This window comes from Drosophila melanogaster, chromosome 2R (genome assembly GCF_000001215.4).
Source record: "Drosophila melanogaster chromosome 2R".
In the NCBI taxonomy this organism is placed as follows: Eukaryota; Metazoa; Arthropoda; class Insecta; order Diptera; family Drosophilidae; genus Drosophila; species Drosophila melanogaster.
The window spans coordinates 11,431,111-11,451,797 of record NT_033778.4 but is presented as its reverse complement, the minus strand read 5'-3'; the positions used below and the strand labels follow the sequence as shown (position 1 = coordinate 11,451,797).

At 38.0% G+C, this 20,687-nt stretch overlaps 2 protein-coding genes and 1 long non-coding RNA gene across 7 annotated transcripts; 1 reads left to right on the top strand and 2 right to left on the bottom strand.

Moving 5' to 3' along the window:
- Positions 1-193: 193 nt before the first annotated feature.
- On the bottom strand, positions 194-9,293 carry qvr (quiver). Of its 2 annotated transcripts, none has more exons than NM_001299389.1 (7): positions 8,686-9,293; positions 7,171-7,258; positions 7,038-7,114; positions 6,383-6,430; positions 4,590-4,642; positions 4,435-4,528; positions 194-4,271 (listed from the first exon to the last, which is right to left on the bottom strand). In NM_001299389.1, exons 3-7 carry the CDS (start codon positions 7,084-7,086, stop codon positions 4,048-4,050), a joined length of 468 nt encoding a protein of 155 aa, NP_001286318.1. In that variant the 5' UTR covers positions 7,087-7,114; positions 7,171-7,258; positions 8,686-9,293; the 3' UTR covers positions 194-4,047. The 2 variants fall into 2 exon arrangements, with proteins under 2 accessions (NP_001286318.1, NP_001137646.1); NM_001144174.3 differs by lacking the exon at positions 6,383-6,430 and adding an exon at positions 5,609-5,665.
- Positions 9,294-9,581: 288 nt separating this feature from the next.
- Positions 9,582-15,555, bottom strand: Prip. 4 transcript variants are annotated; one of them, NM_001259337.2, is made up of 7 exons: positions 15,376-15,555; positions 11,930-12,000; positions 11,673-11,828; positions 11,468-11,611; positions 10,308-10,730; positions 9,926-10,148; positions 9,582-9,863 (listed from the first exon to the last, which is right to left on the bottom strand). In NM_001259337.2, exons 2-6 carry the CDS (start codon positions 11,963-11,965, stop codon positions 10,095-10,097), a joined length of 813 nt encoding a protein of 270 aa, NP_001246266.1. In that variant the 5' UTR covers positions 11,966-12,000; positions 15,376-15,555; the 3' UTR covers positions 9,582-9,863; positions 9,926-10,094. The 4 variants fall into 4 exon arrangements, with proteins under 4 accessions (NP_001246266.1, NP_001286317.1, NP_610686.1 ...); NM_001299388.1 differs by having other exon boundaries at positions 9,926-10,057; NM_136842.4 differs by lacking the exon at positions 9,926-10,148 and having other exon boundaries at positions 10,178-10,730.
- A 2,944-nt stretch (positions 15,556-18,499) lies between these two features.
- On the top strand, positions 18,500-19,148 carry lncRNA:CR43771 (long non-coding RNA:CR43771). Its single transcript, NR_073869.1, has one exon. It is a non-coding gene; the product is annotated as a long non-coding RNA:CR43771 (long non-coding RNA).
- Positions 19,149-20,687: the final 1,539 nt, after the last annotated feature.

The window sequence follows — 20,687 nt, the reverse complement described above, 5'->3', positions numbered from 1 at the left end:
AGATATAGTTATTAAATGAGTAAAACAATTTTTGTTTTATTTTGTGTGCTGGATAGCTTAGAATTTTATTTGGATTCTTTAAATTAAACTTGTGCATACAGCATACAAATAATAATAACTCCACTTTGTAACTTCCTTTAAATGCTTTTGTTTTATTATAATCTCTTACAAGGCTTTTCGTACTCGCTGTTTTGCTTAACTTTGTTTATTTGCTGGTTACAATGTCTTGATAGTTTCAAATGTGCTCGTTGACTTAAAGTTTGCTCAATTTATATTCGAGAATACGATTAAAATTTACTCGCTAGTCCTTAACAATTTGTGGGGGTAATGCTGATTTGGCCAAGCGATTTTGAATGGTAACTTATGTCGGGCATTTGTCCAGCAAAGCGAGTTGGAAGCACCTGCTTAGTAAAAAGAAAGCCTCAAAGCCTTATGCTTGAAAAGCCCCAAGCAGAAGAAGCTCGATTTGCCAAAATCCCGCGCCGATCCTCCAACGTTATTTCAGCTGCTTTCGTATCCTTAGTTCTTTGGCTTCTCATTCGGTTCGTTCGATCGTATTATGTAATCATTTTTGGGCAATGGCCGCACGGACGTTCACAATTACAGTTGGGGCGGCGACCGCCTGTGGCCATTAGCGATTTATATTGGGTAATACTCGCCGGTGACAGGCGGCGCCCGATATTTTCATCTCTACCCTCGACGTTTCAGATGCTCGGCAATGCACGCGCGCCTGCCGCCCACAAAGTGCAGGAATTCATTTTCGGTGAAAATAAATACACAAATAAAATAGTATTTGGTGGCACTTGTGGAGCGGCTGTCGCGGCATTGCGACCACTGTGGCATGGATTGCGATGGCGTACATGATGAAAAATATAGTCAGACAGTGGTGTCGTATGTGAAAAAGCACCATTTTCGTGGGTGGCTGTGGGTGGTGGGCGTGGCGCAGCTGCGAGAGAGCGAAGGCATATCTCTCTGTCGCGGCTGCGCAACCGTGTTGGTGGTTGAAGAGAGTGGCGTGCGCAGGGAGAGGGCTCTTCTTCTTCAGCATATTACAGAATTAAATGAAAATAAGAAAATATTTTCAAGCCCCTTTGAGAGAATCCTGCGTACGCCACTGGTGGAATTTGTGGCGCGTGCGCCACTTGGTGTGGTGAGTTGGGGTGAGTGGGTGAAATGGCGAATTGAGGTGAGTGGCGGGAAGCACTATTTAGATGTGTGCGTGGTGAGCTGAGGTGTAAAGTCAATTTAAAATCTGAATTATCTGCTATTTTCATGATGGATAATCGAAACCGAAAACTAAACCATAACTCAAATTAAAACATAAAATCGACTGCTGATTCTTCTAGAGAGTTGGTTCTGTGGGCTTTTTGTGTCTCTTTGGTTTTTCTCATTTCCTTGCAATATTCATCAACCAATACCAATAATCCATTATGTTAGCATTCCGCTATATTGGTAAGATCTTTGATATTAATTTAGTGCTTTTTGTATTGTGAGGAATCTATGGATGTGAAGCTAAGGCCCAGCATTATCGGGCTGTTCAAACGGATTTAATATTATTCTTCAAAAACGCGCCTACAAGTAGTAAAAATTCACCATTGGTTTATAGTATATTCATGAGTCGTTTGTTGTGTGTTTCTCTAAGTGCATAGCTAATTTTGTAACTGTATCGTCTTTTCTGTATATTTTTCGCTAACATTCAGTGAGTGTATCTGTGATTGTGTGTACTCTTATAGATTTGTTTAGTATATGCTACAGGTGTGGCTCTAGTGAAAGAGTTCTATGTGGTTTCTGTTTTGGAAGAAAGTTAGTAAAAAGATTCTTAAGATCAAAGTTAGTTGTTATAAGAGTAAAATATAATTGAACAGATAGAAAGATATACAGAGAGATAGAGGAGATACAGAGAAAGAGAAATAGAGAGTATGTTGGCGCTGAGATAGATAGATGTTGGAACTACAAAAAGTACTAAATTAAAATATGTTATTTTTGCACTACAAAATTCGTGTGTGTTTCTTTTAAGTTCATTGCCTTTTTCGATTTATGTTTTTGTTTAAACTTTCGAACGCATTAACCGTCAATCAATCAATCAAATACTGGTTATAAGAATATTGTCAACATTCACAAACCAAAATCGTTAAGATATTTGTGATTAAAATATATATGTTTATTTGTAATCGAACAAACCAACATACCAGGAAATCAAGAAATAATACAAATAAAACGAAAAACGTTTGGTGTTAACATTGCATAGGGAATTTCGCTAAGTGTTTTGGGATTTTTTCTGGAGCGGGAGGGAGGCAGGAGGGTGCTGGATCGGGGAAGGAGTGAAAGTGTGTTTGTGAACCACCAAGATAGGCCGGCTAAAATCCGGTATCCCATCCATCTACGAGCGAGGCAAGATCGAACTAAGAAAACGGTGCGCAACTGTACTTGACTTTTGTAATTTTTGTATATTTTTTTTCTTGGCTTGTGACTTACCTGTGCCCAAGCAACGAAATTAGTTCTCATGCTTCCCTGTTGGACGGATACGGATTTTCTATTGATTTCTTTAGTTAGTTTTTGTAAGCATTTTTAAACTAAAGCCAAGTCTAGGTTAAGTTTTGTACAAATGCGTGGGCAAAAGTGCACGATTGTTGAAAAGTTGGTTAAGTGAGTAGCAAGTAGATAAAGCAAATTTAAGCTAAAAAGTAACAGCAACGGTTGAGAGTAAATTTTGCTAGAAATGTACGTATGGTAAAAATGGTTGTTTATTAGCCAATCTTCAATTATACAAATGAAAAGGTTTACGCTTAGAATACAAAACTTTAAGTCGAATACTCTAGTCGAGATGATAATCATAACTATTCATTCATAATATTAAGTCAAATTCCAAAAATTTAAATAATAAACTATATAAGCTATAATTCCGATTCGATTCGTTTTAAAACTATCACTAGCATGAATGAGAATTGATTCAATTTCAATTTCATAATGAGGGATACGGGTTCTTTACGGATCTAGGGCTCGGGATCGGAATTGGGAACTGGGTCTTCTACTTACAATCTAATTATCACTTGTTAACATAAACCAAAGGGACCAGGGTGATTGGTACTTTATACAGTTAGGTGCTGGTGGCAGGTTCTACTCTAAGATCGATAGGTCACCAAAGTTCGGTCTCATTGTTGCTTCGGTACGTGATATGATGCGTGGGATTTTAGTTAGTTTTGGGGTCCAAGCGAGAACCGAGAGTACAGCTTAATGGCTAAGATCTAGGATACAGAGTATTAACAACAAAGTAACGTTTATGCATTATGGAGTTTTCCTCCGACTTTGGAATAAACAAGATGAGCAAATGTTCCACTTGGTAACTGCAATACTTTTGGGATGATCTTTGATGTTTTTGGGTCTGGCTATATACACAATGTGTCTGGGGTCGAGTTATTCCAAGTTTACATATGATTTAGACAAATGTTCAAAGTAAGTCTATAAACGAATTAAAGTTTGAATCGATTACTGACGTTGGTTTTTGGTTTATCCCTCTGGTCGGGGCATTTACAAATGTAAGTAACAACGAAATCAAAATGTAATAACCACTACGATTCCTACTTAAGCGCTACATGCTTCAGCTTTAGCATCAACAACATGCAATTCAAATACCGAATACGAGTACTGTGATTCGATTCGGATTCGACTTCAATGCGATTCGATTAAACTCGCATCTCAAGAACTCTGTGCATCCCAAGCTCGCTTAGGGTGTGTTTACTGTGTGTGATAGAGAAATAGAGAAAGCCTTCTGTCTTTGGAAGCTTTGGTATGCATTCACATTCCGTAGATTGGGTTTTCGAGTCTTCGCTTAGTGCTGATCGAAGCTACTCGAAGTCCGACCTTTGCAGACTGTGCTCCAAAACAAATCAATCGTAACTGTTATCGTAATGAAATCAAATCAATCTACAAATCATATGCTTAGATAGAGAGGAAGAGAGATAGTGAGTGTGTAGGGTATTCTCTGGCTGTGTTGTATGTTCTGTATGTTCTGAGTATGTGGATTTCTGTGGGTGAGCCTAACACTTTCTATCTGCTGAGCAATTGACCCATTAGCCAAGATACTGCCACTGCGATGGGTATGAGATGCAGCTGGCAACCATTAGTGTGTAAATTTTTACTAGAATTGCACATATCTTCCTCACAAAAGCACATATGTCCATTGCCTGAACTTTCCATCATGCACACGTGATCGACCATGAATAAATTGATCTGTAACTGTGACGTACACATGCGTCGCACCACCTCGTACGCTGAAAGAGAGAGCGAGAGAAGAGAGAAAAAGACGGCGAAACGCACACACAAGGGTGTCGATCAATCAGTCAAAGGATAATCAATTGCCAATGGACAGACATTTAGGTACAGTCACGTCCCAAGTCCGGTGGTACAGTTGTGTCGGGGCTGCTAAGTACTCACGTGATCTCTGATGCCGCACCATTTTCACGCAGCAACCGTTGCAGGTCATCAAGGGAGGTTGGTCCCTTGGCAGGGCTGTATAGTTGAAAGGATCCTGCATAAATAGATCAATTAGAGTAATTCACATATAACCCACATTCATTTTTATTAACTACCTTGCAGCGGGCATCAGTCCAGGAGTCGCACTCATAGCAGTAAATCGATCGCGCTATATAAAAAAATATATCGTTATTGTCAACTTCTGGTTATAGTACGCTCCTCTGCTATTCTTCGATCTAATTTGAGGTTGGGTTAGTTTGGGTACAGGAATTCCAAAACGTGCAACAAACAAAAGCATGCCAAGAGTTGCCAACGAGCAAACAAGCAGCAGGCAGAAAACATTTCTTGATACAATTTTGGAAATTAGCAGTTGGTTTCTTGTGAATTTTTTGAATTGGTTAAGTGTTGAACAACATTTCTTTTTTCACTGAAATACATTGCAAAGAAAAATTTACAAAACAAAATACACACTTATGTCTTTGGATTTACTGGAGATGTATTATATGGCAAGTGTAATTTTATTCATGCTTGCACTCTCACAGATGAAGTATACAGGCATACACATACAGGCGTACAGAGGTAAATATGATTTAAATCTTAATATTCCGGGTATAGTTTGTTTCAGATCTTTGATCATATAGAAGATTTTTAATTAGGTTTTAAATTGGACCTATTTTGTTCCGAAACGCTCTTTACCACAGATTTGAACCTCATTCAATGAATTTTTAGAGGGTAGTACGAAAATAAAACTAAACAAAGAAGGTCGAAAGCTTTGGTGCCAAACAAACTAGAGAAAAGGTGCAAACTAAAGATAAGTGAAGTTAGGAAATAGGTAATGGGTATGCCCCAAAGAACTGAATGGATATTGGTGGCATAGCTTTAGGAATAAACGAGATAGCCTTAATCTATCGGTAGATCGAGCTTTGAATACGAAAACGATAAGATCTTGAGTAACACTGATAATCCAAAAATATTCCTTATTCATGGCGAACTCGAAATAAACCGACTCGAGTTAGTTAGAAATAGATTGTACATATACTTATGCATGACTCTTATTTTTTTTATATTTTGGCAAAAAGGTAATCGATGGGTTTAAGCAAAAGGTTTCTGGTTTGGAAATGCAATGGACTCATACTTTGACATTCGGCTGAGGTCTGCGGAATCCATATGAAAGTTAGAAATCCGATAACGGCTGCAAATAAATAATGGAAGAGAGAGAGCAAAGTAGAAGTGGGCAGTAGAAGGAGCACAAACCAAAGTTACAAAATCAAGGGGCTTGGGTTAAAGTGGCCACCAGACTATGCCCCGTGCCAGGTACAGTTGATCCCTTAGCCTGTTCCGATTCCGCATTCCCCCGAGCAAGCACAACTGTACCTGTCATTGAGTTATCAGCTGACTTTTGGGTAAGTTTGAGGAGAAAACAGTATTAGTTGGTGGGTGAAATGTCAAAACTACACACGTTGGGAATTAAGTTTACACCGCACACAAGATTCCGATACCATTCGACTTCACCACCTTCTCAAATATGAACATTACCGAGGTGACAGTGTTGTAAAAGGCAAAAAGGAAAGACTTTTTACAAATTACGTTTACATTATGGTGTGAACTTCACTGCAAATCAAGACGCATACGTGTTGTTGTTGGATGTGACCAGGAATATGCAATATATATGGGTGGATAGAATGTATAGAGTACAGACAGCTGCTTACAGTCGATATAAAAACGGCATTTACAATCAACGGCACGTACGAAACGAAACCAGAAATGAAAACCAAACCAAACTCAAATCGAACGCAACAATTGCTTTTCACGTTTTTACAGGGGATTATTTTCTTATTAGATTAGTACAAAAACTGAAGGCAATTCTGTTCAAATCGAATGGGGAAATCATACGCAAAACGAAACTTACTTGGAAAACAATTATCGGTGGTAGCGAATTTTGCCAATGCCAAAAAAACTATATATATTTTTTTTGTTACCGATGGAAAATGAAAAATAAAAATAATGTAAAAATGTTTTCAATCAAATTCAATTGAATTGTGAATGGCTTAGCAGCTAAACAAATGAAAATCAATCATCTCGGTGCCTCATCTAAACAATTTCAATTTTGATCGATCAGCTTGCACTTAATTGGAACTCACCGAGCAACTTATTTATGCGGTTCTTTTTGCTTAGTGTATATAATAAGATATTTTATATATGTATATGCATGTTTATGGAACTGTCAGTTGTGAATATCCTTACGCAATTCACTTTCTTAATCAAATCGAAATGGAAGTATTTATTAATGTATTCAATCGTTAATATATTGTTTTAACTACACTATCTTCCGCAATTTGCTTTATTATTTAGAAATGTAATATACCGATATATGTATATTACATTTCTATCTAAAGGTCCCCATCCTATTCATTAATCTGTGATAGAATATATTATTCGGCATTTGTTTATCACTCAATTCGATTATGTGTTGATCTTTGTTCATTATTATTTAATGATTATTTCTCGGACTGAACCTGAGTGCTTGTTTGATGAGTGTGAGAATGGATGAGTGAAGGGATTACCTGTTAATACCAACAGCCAATTGCCAACTGCATTTCTCTGCGTCCACATCTTGCCGCTTTTCCGCCTTGCCACCCACCTGTAATAATTTATATCAATAATCTTTTTAAATGTCTAATAATCATTGCAGCTTACTTGGAGTGGGCCAAAAAATCTAAGTTTATACTATGTGCTGTCCGCAATTTGCAATCACTTCCTGTAGCGAAGCATTATAATGCCGTCACTAAAAGTAATTATTATGGTGTTAATAATAAAGATCAGAATTAAATCTTTGGATTTTGGGTTCTTCTTCTATTTTCATATTGTGTTATTTATTTATATACACGATCAGTTCCCAAATTTGAATTCGAAATACAAGAAATTCCAGCAAGTTTCCCCCTTTAAAAGTATCCTATTCTAATTCCCCAGAGTTTTCCCACCATAAAATGGGAAGCGCAAAGATTAACAATTTCCCGAAATGCGACCAACTCTGGTTTCTCAACATTTATGGCGCGTTAATGGTGCACACGGGCGAGGGTCAATCCATGAGTTTCGATCAATATGATTTGTGGTGCTCGAATTTATGGCGACATAAATGGAACAGCCTCACATGCGTACGTCAATATGACAATATAAATACATATGTGGCATATATATAGACCACATAAGATATAAGTGGATCAAAAACATGGCTCTAAAAATAGAGTCGCACAACCTCTAATAAGTGTTCTAGGTCAATGGGTGTGAGTGTTTTGGTTCCATTGGGCAGATGAGTTCAAGTCATGGCTGCTGCTGATGTCAATGGTTTCTTGGCACCCGGGAATTGACCGGCTTTTCGAATGCTAACCATCGGTGTCATATCTTTCGGCTTCCACATTTCACATTTCACACGACGCTCTGCATTTTACACATTTTTTGTTTCGGTTTGGCTGAATTTATTGTGGCATTTTTTGCATTGAACTTTGGCAAAGTGTCAAAATGCTGCGAGGGCGGGCGACCAGAAAAGCGAGCGGAGCGGCAGACAAAACTATTTATATTTATATGTATGCCACTCACAGCTAAGAATATTCTTTAAGCGAGTGAAAAGTAAACTGCCTAATGGATACCTATTACAAATAATGCTGTTTAAATTTGTACATAGCAAGATGGTCATTTAGATATAAGCCTGCCGGAAGGATATCTACTTAATGTATTTAAATTTATTGCTGCAGCAAACATACAGTATATTCGATTGCTAAAATTCATATCTTTAAAAGACATATTTAGAGTCTGTTTTTAACTTGAACTGCAAACTAATATACCCCTTTGATATATACCCGGTATATCGATCTTTTCAGGTTAAGGTTTTGGCTTCGCACCACCCAATTTCGAGAATAAAGTCTTGCCAATATGGAAGCCGCTAAAGCAAAAATGCACCACTGCATCAAAGATATTAGAGATACATATTATATTGGTCTTCGACTTGTGTGTGGCATGCATGCAAGTGGGTCAAATTATGGTTCCCGTGCAACAAGTGTGCGCAATGCCAACGTTTTAGCGATGATTATAGCTCCCGATCACATTTCCTGGCCATTTATCAAGCTTTAATGGCTATAACGAGCTAATTGCATAGTGGGTCAAGTGCAGAGCAGGGCTTCGAATGGCATATTTTTAGACCGTTTAACTACTTGCCTTTAGTCCCAGTTACTACTGGCCAACCGAATTGGAGTCCTCGTTCATGTTTGACTGCCTGGTTTTCGTTGGCCCAGACACACGCGAGTATTGATTTTGTGCGACTCTGTGTTTACACGACGCTGCAGCCTCTCCACTTTTCCCAGCACTTTTCACTTTTCCTTTCCTTTCGTTTCACACTTTTCCGGGTCGGCGGTTGGGCCGTTGTTTCATAAGATGGTCCCGATTCTCGGAATCGATTGGCCAGCTTAACTCGGCCAACTTGTGTTCTTAGCCTTAACGAGGTCTACTGCAATTTGCATTCGACCCTCGCCGTGGTCTCGGTCGCTTTTCCGTCGATTGGTGACTTTTCTCCTTCACTGCTTTTCTATTGATTTGGCCCACAACACTTTAGTGCATCGCTTTGCCTTGATTTTCATCTGGCCTTTCACTTAACTGTGCACACTTGCCAATTGTTTAATTCACTAATTCGAATAATTTATCAATTGTTGAACAGTAAGTTGTGGCCAATTAGTGTCGATAGACGTTTTTTATTTGTTAATTTTGTAATTTATTTAGCAGGTCACACGCAACTACATGGCCAACGACGGGGACGACTGCGGATTTTCCGATTTTCCCTTAACGCTTTTTGACAGTTTTGGCGCATGGCGCTTTTGCCGTATGCTGCCACGGAGCTTTTCCGCATACCGAGTGTTGGGAAACTCGGCCGGAAAAGCTTGCAGCATAAGCTTTTCATTGCGCTCTTTTTAAAGATGCAAAAACCAATGAAAATTTTAGCTAGCTATATTTTATTTCGAATTTTATTGAATTGCTTAAATTTTTTCATGGGTATAGCAATTTTATAGTAATATTTTATTTTATATTAAGATACAAAATCGATAAACACCAGTTTGTTTCAGTTAATGTTTTCCACTTTATTGTGAGCGCATGAGAGTACAAGTAATTTTGTTGTAGATTGCATTTTAGGGCAGCTTACACATTAAATATTAGTTAGTTAAAAATGAATTTTGCATGAATAAATACATAAATACACACGAACGTAGAAGAACACGACATGTTTATGTTAGACACTGAAATGAATGGATTAAACACACAGATTTCATCTGTATCCCTAGATTCGAGTCGCAAAGATTTCTTTATATCTAGGCGTAGTCACGGGCTCCCTCCAGTTTGCGCATCTGCAAGTAAATAAATTGCAATAATACAAAATTTAGTTAGCTAATTAAACAGGGATGCAAACCGATCGAAATGGCGGACGGGTTCGGTTGATAGGATTGAAGAGTTTCTAAACCAATCGTATTCGGTTCACAAAAGCGGTTTAGATTAGTTTTGCGTGCAGGTCGTAATATCTTTAGTATACGAATATCTGCTGCTAAAGCGATAAAACATAACACATTTAATAGTTATAGTTAAGCGAGATATGTATATGCCAAATGGTTCGGGTTGTGGTTCGGTTTGCATCCCTGAAATCAAGTAATTCGGGAGTATTTACAATGCAAGTGTGAGTGAGTGTTTGTGTGTGTGATGGGTGTGTGTGTGTGTGTGTGTGTGTAATGGGTGGGCGGAATCACGGATCAGTAGAAGGACTCCTCGCTCCAGGCGCTTATCAACCTGACTCTCACCTCGCGTTCATCGGCGTGCGTTCGGTACTTCTCGGATGCCTCGTTAACCTTTGGCACGGGCTTCGCCTCCAGGACCTGGGTGTAGAGCAGGGCGGCAGCCACGCCCCCCAGCACAGGTCCCACCCAGTATACCCAATGCGACGCCCAGATGTCGGTGGCAAAGGCGGTGCCCACGGTGCGAGCGGGATTCATGCTGGCCCCGGTGTAGCGGATGGTGCCCAAGTGACCCAGGGTCACCGCCATTCCGATGGCCAAGGGCGCCGTGTAGCGGGAATCGGGCTTGTGGGGATCACAGGCCCCAAAGACGACGAGCACCAGCAGGAGTCCCAGGAAGAACTCGATTCCCAGGCCCTGCAGCTCGGTGATATTGGGCGCCAGAGAGGTGTGACCCAGGCCATTGTAATAGTCCTGATCGATGAGAATCTAATGTGTTGGTATAAAAAAAATATTTATATATAGATAGATAGATAGATTAGATTAGATATCTTAATCTTAAAAATAAATATAGCTCTTAGTTTTGTTGAGTATGTAAAAATACTTTAAACTATTAGATTTTAAGTTGATTCATTGAACTGGTGATTTCTACTAAATCATTTGTTTTTTAAAATGTGTAGTTTTTAATACAAAATAAAACCGAAAAATACGAGTATTTAATCAAAGTACTTTCTTGACATTGGCGTACCCGTATCATTTATCCACTCAACGAAAGAAAGTAATGGTCAAAACACAAGGCATTTTTAACCGCAACCGGATGTGAGGCAATCACAATAATAAACTTAATAACATGTATGTACATATGTGTCTCAGTGTGTTATTTTAAGAAAGCGAGATAAGCTCAAAAGCATTGCAAACAATCATCTTACAACGAGTAAGTATTTATATTTATTATTATTTATACATTTTTTTAATTGACTACATTTTGGATTTGATTTTGAAATCTGGCAGTTCTGATTGAGACACTTACAAGCCAAATGACTTTTCTTTGGCAATGCTGTTTTGTAGATATACCATAGAAGTAAAGATAGGTTAGATTTTTTTGTCATAATGACGACCTCTATATAATTGATGATGATGATATAAGAAATAGTGGAATCTGATGAGTATTTTGTTTTAATAATTTCACTCAGATGTATGTAATAATTTATGTGTGTAATGCCTACCTTAACCGCTGCAGTTCCGGCAATTGCACCCAAGCACTGGAAAACCACATAGAAAAAGGCTCTGATCAAGCTAATTCGTCCTGCGACCAACATTCCAGCGGTAACGGCAGGATTCACATGACCACCACTCAAGTGGCCCACAATCTGCAAGGATATATAGTTGAATATGGGTATGAATAATGTCGTAGATTAACGAGCCACCCACCGTGATGGCCATGAAGATAGCCAGGCCAAAAGCCAAGGCCTTGAAGGTGCCATCCTCAATTTGGGTGCATGCGCCGCAGGCAAAGAAATTGAGGATCAAATTGCCAAGGAATTCTCCAATCAAGGCCTGCCACAATCGCAGCTCCTTGGATTTGAGCTAGAAGACAAATTAATAAGTAAAGTAGCATTATTTAATGATATTTTTAATAACTGACTGGTATTTCGATTAAACTTTGTCTTTGTATGATTTGCACTCACCTCATTGAGACCCAGTGAGTATTCGAATTTTCCCATCTTCTTCGCTTCACTTTTCAACTAAAACTGACGGACTGAAAAAAAAGACCAACGGAAATATCAGTGAACGATGTCTGGTAGTTAATGCAAATGGCAATCCAAAATGCAAATGGAAATGTGTTTGAAAATGGAAGTGGACAATTGTCCGACTTCAGCAGGTATTTAGCCACTTTTATCACTCATTTAAGGTGCGATATTGTTTTGGCCTTTGGTGACAGTTTTGACAATCTGCATTTCCGCTGCAATTTCCGTCACGATGCCTAATTGGCCGACACTTCTGTCTGGTCTTCAATTGGAAAAGTCTAGGGGTTTTCATTTAACTCAAGGCTTGTGTCCCAAAAATTCTTAATCTACGTTTATTTATTAAATGCTCAACTTTAGCACTTGTCATTAAAAGTGGGTAACTGGAGGCAGCCAGTGGGTAACTGGGCAATCCTCCTCTCAACTCGACGACTGCCAGCTTATCAGCAATTGCAGCTGCATGTGAGAATATATATAAAACAAACAAAGTGTATAATATTTAATTGGCAACGGGTCATAAAAACGATGTAAATATTTGAGCACAACGCCGTCAGGAGTGAACAGAACTCGCAATTGAGTTTTTAACCGGCAGTTTTTGTAGCCGCGGGGGGATTAGGCCTGGTTTTTTTTTAGAGTGTTCTAGAGTGGCATCAGTGGAAAGCGTTTGCTTTGCTCTTCTTATTTGGCGCAACGCGGTCACGAACAGGCCCAAAAATGGGCTAAGACTTGTTGGCCATGCCCCCACACATCAAGAACATCGAGAGCTTTAAAAATACATACGAGTATGTATGTATAAAATAATTTATATTGCATATATCATTTCATTTGGTAATCAATCAGTGAGCGCTCAATGTTAATTCCCATTTTCTATGCTCGCAAAGCATTCAAGTTGTTCATCACTTCGAGTATTTACTTTTCTAATGCAATCTTAATGAATTTCGTGTTTCATTTGCGTCATCTACGAGCATGAGCCCCATATCGATATCAGCCAATAGACTCAAGTGCTCTGATATGAAAAAGCGAGTTCTATTCCTTAATTGAGGTGCAGGGGGTGCGCTGGATGATCAAATAGTAATTGAGTTGACTTAAGGTTGGGCCCACGGATAAGTGGAATGCCTTGCCATAGAGCGAAAATCTACCCACACAACAATTTCCATTGACTGGAGGTTTGAGGAAAACGGGGTAAAAACCTGAGAGTTTCAATATTTGTCATCGACCGTTAATCATGCATTGTGAAAACGGATTCAACAATTTGAGCATGTAATTATAATCTTTATTAGTTCCTATGAAATGCTTTAATTGGCCAGCTACTAACTGACATTCCGTAGTGCGGATTCACAGGTGCTGATTATCACTTTGGTTGCAGCTAATGAGAATGGTTAAATGGTGTATGTACAACCACAAGGTGTTGGGTCCTCGAATGAAAAATCTAAGCAATTAATCGGCTCTGATTAAAGTTTGCTTTGCGATTATTTCGGGCCGCAATTTATGGATGATAAGCTTGTTTTATAATTGGAAACCCAATATGCCCCTCACCAATTCTGGAATTTTCAATAGCGCGCCAACAAATGTGGCTAATTGCCAGTGTACAAGTGGGTCCGTGCCAATTCGCATAATATCCGAACAATAAAGTAAAAGTTTGCTCAACAAATTAGCACAAACGGCGAGAACAAAATCCACATAATTCACACATATTTTCGCACACACAACAAAGTCGAATGCATTTCAACGCATTTCGTTCTGATTTTCGTCATTCGAGGCATTTTTGTGACTTTCGAAACGTGTATGAACAAGGGGTTCATGAACTTGAACTCTCGCCGAATTGAACCGAGGGGCGGCTAAAAATGTGTTCCAATAAAATTTAATTATATGCAAATATTGAAGAATGTCGTTAAGAAAAATCGCCGCATACGCAGACATTCGTCATTAATTTAAAAACATGCCGATAACACGGGTATAAATCTCCCGTTTCTGAAGCTGATGAGCTAATATCTTTGGCTTTGCTTTCTTGATGTATTTTTATGGACTCTAAAAGCGAGTATACAAATTATCTTGACCACTTTTCAAGTGTTTTCGGTACTATTGCCGTTTTGAGTAGCATTTATTGGCATCAAAGTAATTACCAATATGGCAGTCACATGATCTCTAACTATTTTAGTGTTTTTTGAAAAAGTTAAGGGACAACAATGTAATGCAGACTATTAAAGCTTAGGAACTAGCTGTTAACTTTGCCTGAAATCAGGGAACTGGACTTCATATTCATTGTTTTTGAACTATTGTATCTGGCCTAGCTCCAATTGCGTTCGTCGCCTGATGGCATTTGGCGATATAGACGTTTGCAATTGTTTGCCGCAACTTTGTCACTTAAAAAGCCATAAAACTTACTTAAGCCCTAAATTTGTATGCAACGCCGAACGTGGGAGGGGCAGGAGCGATAAAAGTGGGGGGAAACCACACACACACAGAGGCAATTGCAAAGTTAATAGCCCAAACTCCCACACGTGTTCGGGGCCACAGTGAAGCCAGGCTTCTGATGGACATTCTTCACTTAAATTACCAAATCAGAGACCAGAAAATTGCTGCGGTCAACCCATCAATCACAAGTGTCAGATATGAAGCGAACTGAATGCCCCAAGCTCTGTAAGACCCATTACCATATCATCGGATCATGGCATTGCCGTACCTAAATAACAATTAGCCAATGAACACAATACCAAAACATATAGAAATCTTAAAAGCTTAAACAGATCGCACGACCGCATCGTTTCACGCAACGCTGGTTTCAAAATGAAAAGCACAATGAAATGTCCCAAATGTATGAATTTTCAAATACACATCTTTTGGCAAGAATAACATTTTATATTCGCGGCTTTTAATTACTCAGAATCGTGCTGGCGGTCAAAAGTAAAAATTGTACATAAATTGTTATATTTTTACGATTGACATGCGGGGGCGGTCTCACAAAATTCCAAAAATCATAACAAGAGGAAAACAGATCAAAGTAGATTTGATAAATGGCGAAGTAAGGGGTTAGAAAAAAATGCAAAACGGTATTACAGCATTAGTTTCGGTGCACAGGGAGAAACTTTAGTTACTTTGAATTATACTTGCTTAACTTAAATTATTAAATTTGTCACTATTTAGCTATATAAGCAATTACATTTCATTAGTTTATATTAAACTCAAAAACTAAATATAAATAAATCGATTACAAGCTTATAAATACACCATTAACAGCATAATATTGCAGGATAACTGATTTGATTAGATCTAAACTTAATTAAAAACATTAATAATACACATATGTTGAAATATTCTCTTTTTGATATGCCCATTTAAAGTTTATGTACTTTATGCATTTTCAAGATCACTTTCAATTAGAAGTTTACCTTGTTTTGCTATTAGCTCACTTTGGCACCTTTGCCACCTGCTTACGAACTCGACTTAACGGCAACAACAACAGCTAACACCTTAACTTGCACTTAACAAATATTTAATTCAATTCGGCAGGAATTGTTAGCTCACTCGAGGAGTGATCCGCGCACTTTGACTCGACGACAAAAACTGCGCGACCGCATTTGGCAGCAAAAAGCCAAAGGCACCAAAAACGATGGCGCAGAAAGAGCGCGATTTATAAAGAGAGAGGGGCAGAGAGATAAATTCATGCGAAGAGCGCACATTTATATTAATTAAATTATAAAAAACTAAATAATGTAATTATGCGTATTAACTAAATGTTTATATAAATGTGTAACTAATTATTAAAAACAAATTAGTTTTTATGAGCTTTTATGTTTACATTCTATACGCTTTAATATAAGCTTTATGCGTAAGTATAAGAAAGTTAATCAGAGAACTTATTCGTTTATAGATATATATATCAAATTCTTCATCGATTTAATTTAATTGCACTATCCAAAGTTTTGAAAGGGAATGAATTCGAAATTGTTTAGCTGCGCGGGCGCACCGCTTAAAAACACAACATGCCAGGCACCGAAACTCACCACACCCCACACGCGTCAGCCAAGACACAAACCATGCAAAAATATTAAATTGAAAATTCCGACCAATCAGTAAATTTATGGACTGCAAATAGTTATTTAGGGGTAATATTTACACCCACCCATCATTCACGTCAGACAGTGACGCTTGCAGAAAAGTTTCCGTTGCTTTTCGGTGTTCTTATCAGAGAAATCGGCCCAGAAATCATGTCTTCACAAACAATTTCTTTAATTAATTTAGTGTACTCCAAGCAGAGAATACCGAACTTTTCCATGACATTTTGACGTAAAATCAAATTCACTTTATCTTTATGGGTGTTGTCTTCGAAGTATATTTGCCATTTTAAATTAATAACCGCAAAATCGCAGATCACAAATCCAAGCACACTTTTATGAGGCCCTCATAAATGCGTATAATCACAATTTTATGACTGTGAGCTTGGTGTAAAATAAAGTGTAATCGTATAAGTCAAATATAAGAGTAGAAATGATCGAGATAGTACACCGAAAACAACGTAGGCACACTTTGTATGTATAGTTTGCTTACATTATGGTCTGAAACTGTTCGACCTTTATATATAACATTATTTTTATTATTATAAACTATTTTATTTTATTTTAATTTTATTTTCATTATTATCATAATCATAAAATGGCTAATTATTAGGGTAAATTCGCCAAAAAGTGTGTAATATTTAAAATTATATTGTGTGTAGACGAGTCTGAAAAGGTCATTCCTGGTTTTAAAGTTAATGTCACGTCTTTAGACTAGCGAATTTGGCTTAGATTAAAAATACCACTTAGCTTTATCTTAAGGTTTCCTGATTAGAAACATTATAGTATAGGCTATGTGTACTTCACTATTAGTTATAGATAATAACGGGTTTAATACTGATAACAAGTTAAATAAGAATAAGGCGGTTGAATGCAACACGTGCTGATACGGGTACAAAAATACTAATACACTTCACTCCGAATCGGATTGATAGAAACCTCCTAGTTAATTGTAATGATCATTCGCATTCTAAACTGACAAGCGTTGTAGTTATTTATTTATAGAGTTTCTCTTTTATTCAACATATTATTTTCTTATGTTACATTTCTTAAATCATAGTTACTGAAATTTTATAGCTTAACAAAGAATAGTTAATTATGTAAATTTTCGGATGATTAATTAGTGCGTTTATCGAAAACGACGACATTTTGTGATTCAACTACATGTGCTCAGCCCAGTTTTATCAAAAATATGCCTGGGAGAAACAAACAAGTATAAATCATATACGAAACTTCCCTTAAATCATGACACACAAAGTACTTAGCGTCGTCAAGGATCTTGTCTGATTTACATGGATTAAAAAGAATACGTCTTTGTTCGGACAAAAAGGAAAATCGAGTACACATTTCAGTTGAATGGAAATATATGAACCAGTGGAGTCCTTCTGACACTTGACTCTTGACACCTGGGCAACGCCCACTTTTCAGTCAGGACCAACACAATAGTCCTGCGATGACCTTGGCCCGACATTGCGCCCATTTGCTTGGGCTTTTTGCTTATTTTTTCCGCTGGCATGGAGCCCCAATGTGAAATATGGGAAAGCAAAGTAATTGTGTCCTGACTGGCAAAATAATAAATTAGAATTGTCCGGTCATAGCGCCCCCGAGTGGGAAGCCATTAATTAAATCAGACATTGCTGGAATTTAAAGCTGGCAGTCGCAAAGTGACGTGATCTGGGGGAATGGGCTTTTTGCAAAGGGATTATTTCAATTTAATTAGTTTAAAAAACGTTGTTTCATTCGTGGTCTAGTAGATTCAGCATACGCATACATATATACTGATAAATCGAAGTGCATTTTCGGATGAGCTACTTCCGCAGCTATAAAATAAGTTGCTGATATGCCAGATCTAGATTAAATGCTTAAAAACTTGTATTTCATCGCTGCTTGAATTTCAATTGAAGTTTTCTCTTTTATTTTAGACATTTAGCGGAAGCTTACATTTTTTTCGCAGCCAATGTGCTATTTCAGTTTTGTTATATAGAATTTTCGAGTCAAGTGTGCTTTGATTACCGCTTAAAGGCAAAAAACCTCGGAACATCTGCGATGGCTTATCAGCATCGGATATAAGCAAATTTTCACCAATTGCCATTTTTTATGTGCCCATTACCGTGCCCCATCTTAATGGGCTCTCAATATATAACACGTACGCCATCAGTCAACAGAACAAAAAAGGGGAAAAAATGAAACTTAACAAATTGAAAACAAAACAAATCGTTCTTGATGTATTTTTATATAAAACAAAAGCCAGTGCGAGAACAAAAACCGAAGAAGTTGGGTAAACACAAATGGCAAATTGTACAAGTACAAGTGCTTGTGTCAATCAATGCTGGAGTGCTGCGAACTTTTCGATTTCGATGGATGGGATGGAGCCTTTTATTTCTGCTTAATTACCTGCAATTTTTGGCCCCGGCACGCGCTTCCACATCGCTCATACGCAGCGTGTACCGCGAGCATGCTACAGGAAGTGAGTATACGCCTCGTGTGCCAGAATCAACCTTAACATTTGGCTGCGAGAATGTGAGCTAGAGCTAGATCTGCGATCCATTGGCAGGCAGAATTCGGCTGCGATGCCCGCATAAGATCTAAGATACGTTTCTACGAAAGCTCGTCGAAATATTTCCCACGGCGCATGCGTGAAGACAACTCGAAGACAACAACGACAACAACATCAAGCAGAGGTTAGTCATGGCTGCAAAAATATGATGGAGTCTCGAGATCGCAGTGGAGATGGAGATGGAGATGTAGATGACGATGGAGATGTAGATGACGATGGAGGAGAGGCCAGGCACGGCGACAAGCGACTGAAAATGTGCAAAACAAATAGCTCAACAACAATTCAACATTTCGAATTGGACTTGGGCCGAGGCTTGCCAAAAAACAATAACGAGAACCGCAAGAGCAGACACAATAAAGCCGAACGCCAACAGCCTCAAGCAGCGGCCTTATTGAAACATAGTGTGTGATATACGAGTACAGTGAATGTGGGCTAAGGCAGACGCTCAAATAGTAATCATAGCTATTTTGAAAATCAGTAATTATTCATCGACTCGTGTATGAAACATATCCTAGCTTTTTGTATCGAAGCTAAGATAAAGTTAATGTTGAATAAAAATTAGAGATAATATAAGATACATGTGCTATTTCTAAAATAAAGTTATATTAAGTTATATAAGGTTAAGAAAGAGGAGAAAGTAAATTATTTTGGTTGTTGAATATTATAGAGCATAGCTTATATTTTTGCAGAACTTCGAAGACCACTGTGCCTCACGTGTACCATATATCATACCTAGAAAACCCATCTGAATCTTAATTTGCATAGACCATAGTTTTCAACTTGGGCACTCACGCATCGCGAAGACTCACAGTTTTACACCGGACCCACTAACCAAGATTGATGGAGTGTCAAATGGCGGAGATAGAGCATCGCAGTTGGAAAAGAGAAAAAAAGGCGAAGAGGGGGTGGACTGCGACATTGACCTTTATTCGATTTTTGGCTGCTCGGCTCGGGCCAAATCAATCAGGGGCTCCAAGTTTTTGCCACCTGATTGAACCAATTTCGGGGCATTTAATTTTCTACCGACTCATTGGCGCTCATTGTGCGCCCCAAAAAAATAAATCATTTCAATTCGTTTATTAGCCGCCCCCAAAGGCGTACTGAGTTTTGTACCCATTCGGTTCGAGATTATCATCGTTTTACCCTGTGCGCGCTTACACGTTTATATATTATACATCGTTGTTTACTTTATATTTTTATTTATCATTTTCTTTTTCGCTTTTTTTTCTTCGATCCACTTGCCGATCGTCCGTCATTTTCAGTTACAATTGCCAATCTTTCAATGTCACTGGAGTTCGCTTACGGTTATTATTGTTACCGTATTTCGAATTGTTTTCGAAGCATCTCACAAGAGCCAAGTGCAGAGAAAACAGATAATTGCACAAAACTGAATTAAATTTAATTTGGATTTGGTAATTGCAGCGACCATTTGAATGATTTATGTATATGGTTTGGCATGGGTCTTGAACAAATTGTATTCGCTTCATTGGAGGATGATCGTCTGGGAATCAGCGGGATTTCCAGTATTACTTATTGATTATATCCTACTAGATTATTAAACTTAAATGATATCTTAATAATATTTTCAGTATAAGTTCTAAAGAGGGAAATAAACAATTTTGGTAATTTACCCACAACAGCTACGTACTATCTGTAACTAGCATTAACAACAATTATTTCCAATGTCTAATTCTGAGTTTTTACTTTGTGCCTTTCGATGAATTCAAAGTTTTGTTAAATCTATTTTACAAACCTATAGTAGATAATCTGCAACTGCTTAATAACAATTAAAGCGAATCTAATTTGATGATTTCAACTATTCCCATCTAGTTACTAGATAAAATTATACTTTTAATTGGTATCGTTGGGCAAACTCACTTTGGTGAATGAAACTCCAGTTGAAAAGGAGCCAAGATCTATTGGTAATTCGACAGGCATATACCATCTCCACATCGGCGATTATTATCTCGCCCATTTAGCCAGAGTTTGTGCCATTTTAATGCTTAACTGCCATTAAATATAATTACTCATTAAAGCAAAAGAGCCCCGGCATGTACATACATACATACTTCGCTTGAATTCCCCATGC

Coding starts and splice junctions, on each gene's coding strand:
- qvr (NM_001144174.3), bottom strand. CDS start 7,086: ATGTGGACGCAGAGAAATGCAGTTGGCAATTGGCTGTTGGTATTAACA. Junction 4,643..5,608: donor GACCTCAGCCGAATGTCAAA/GTATGAGTCCAT, acceptor TTTTTTATATAG/CGCGATCGATTTACTGCTAT. Junction 4,272..4,434: donor GGTGCGGCATCAGAGATCAC/GTGAGTACTTAG, acceptor TCTCTCTTTCAG/CGTACGAGGTGGTGCGACGC.
- Prip (NM_001259337.2), bottom strand. CDS start 11,965: ATGGGAAAATTCGAATACTCACTGGGTCTCAATGAG. Junction 11,612..11,672: donor CTATCTTCATGGCCATCACG/GTGGGTGGCTCG, acceptor ATATCCTTGCAG/ATTGTGGGCCACTTGAGTGG. Junction 10,149..10,307: donor CGCACGCCGATGAACGCGAG/GTGAGAGTCAGG, acceptor ACTTGATTTCAG/GGATGCAAACCGAACCACAA.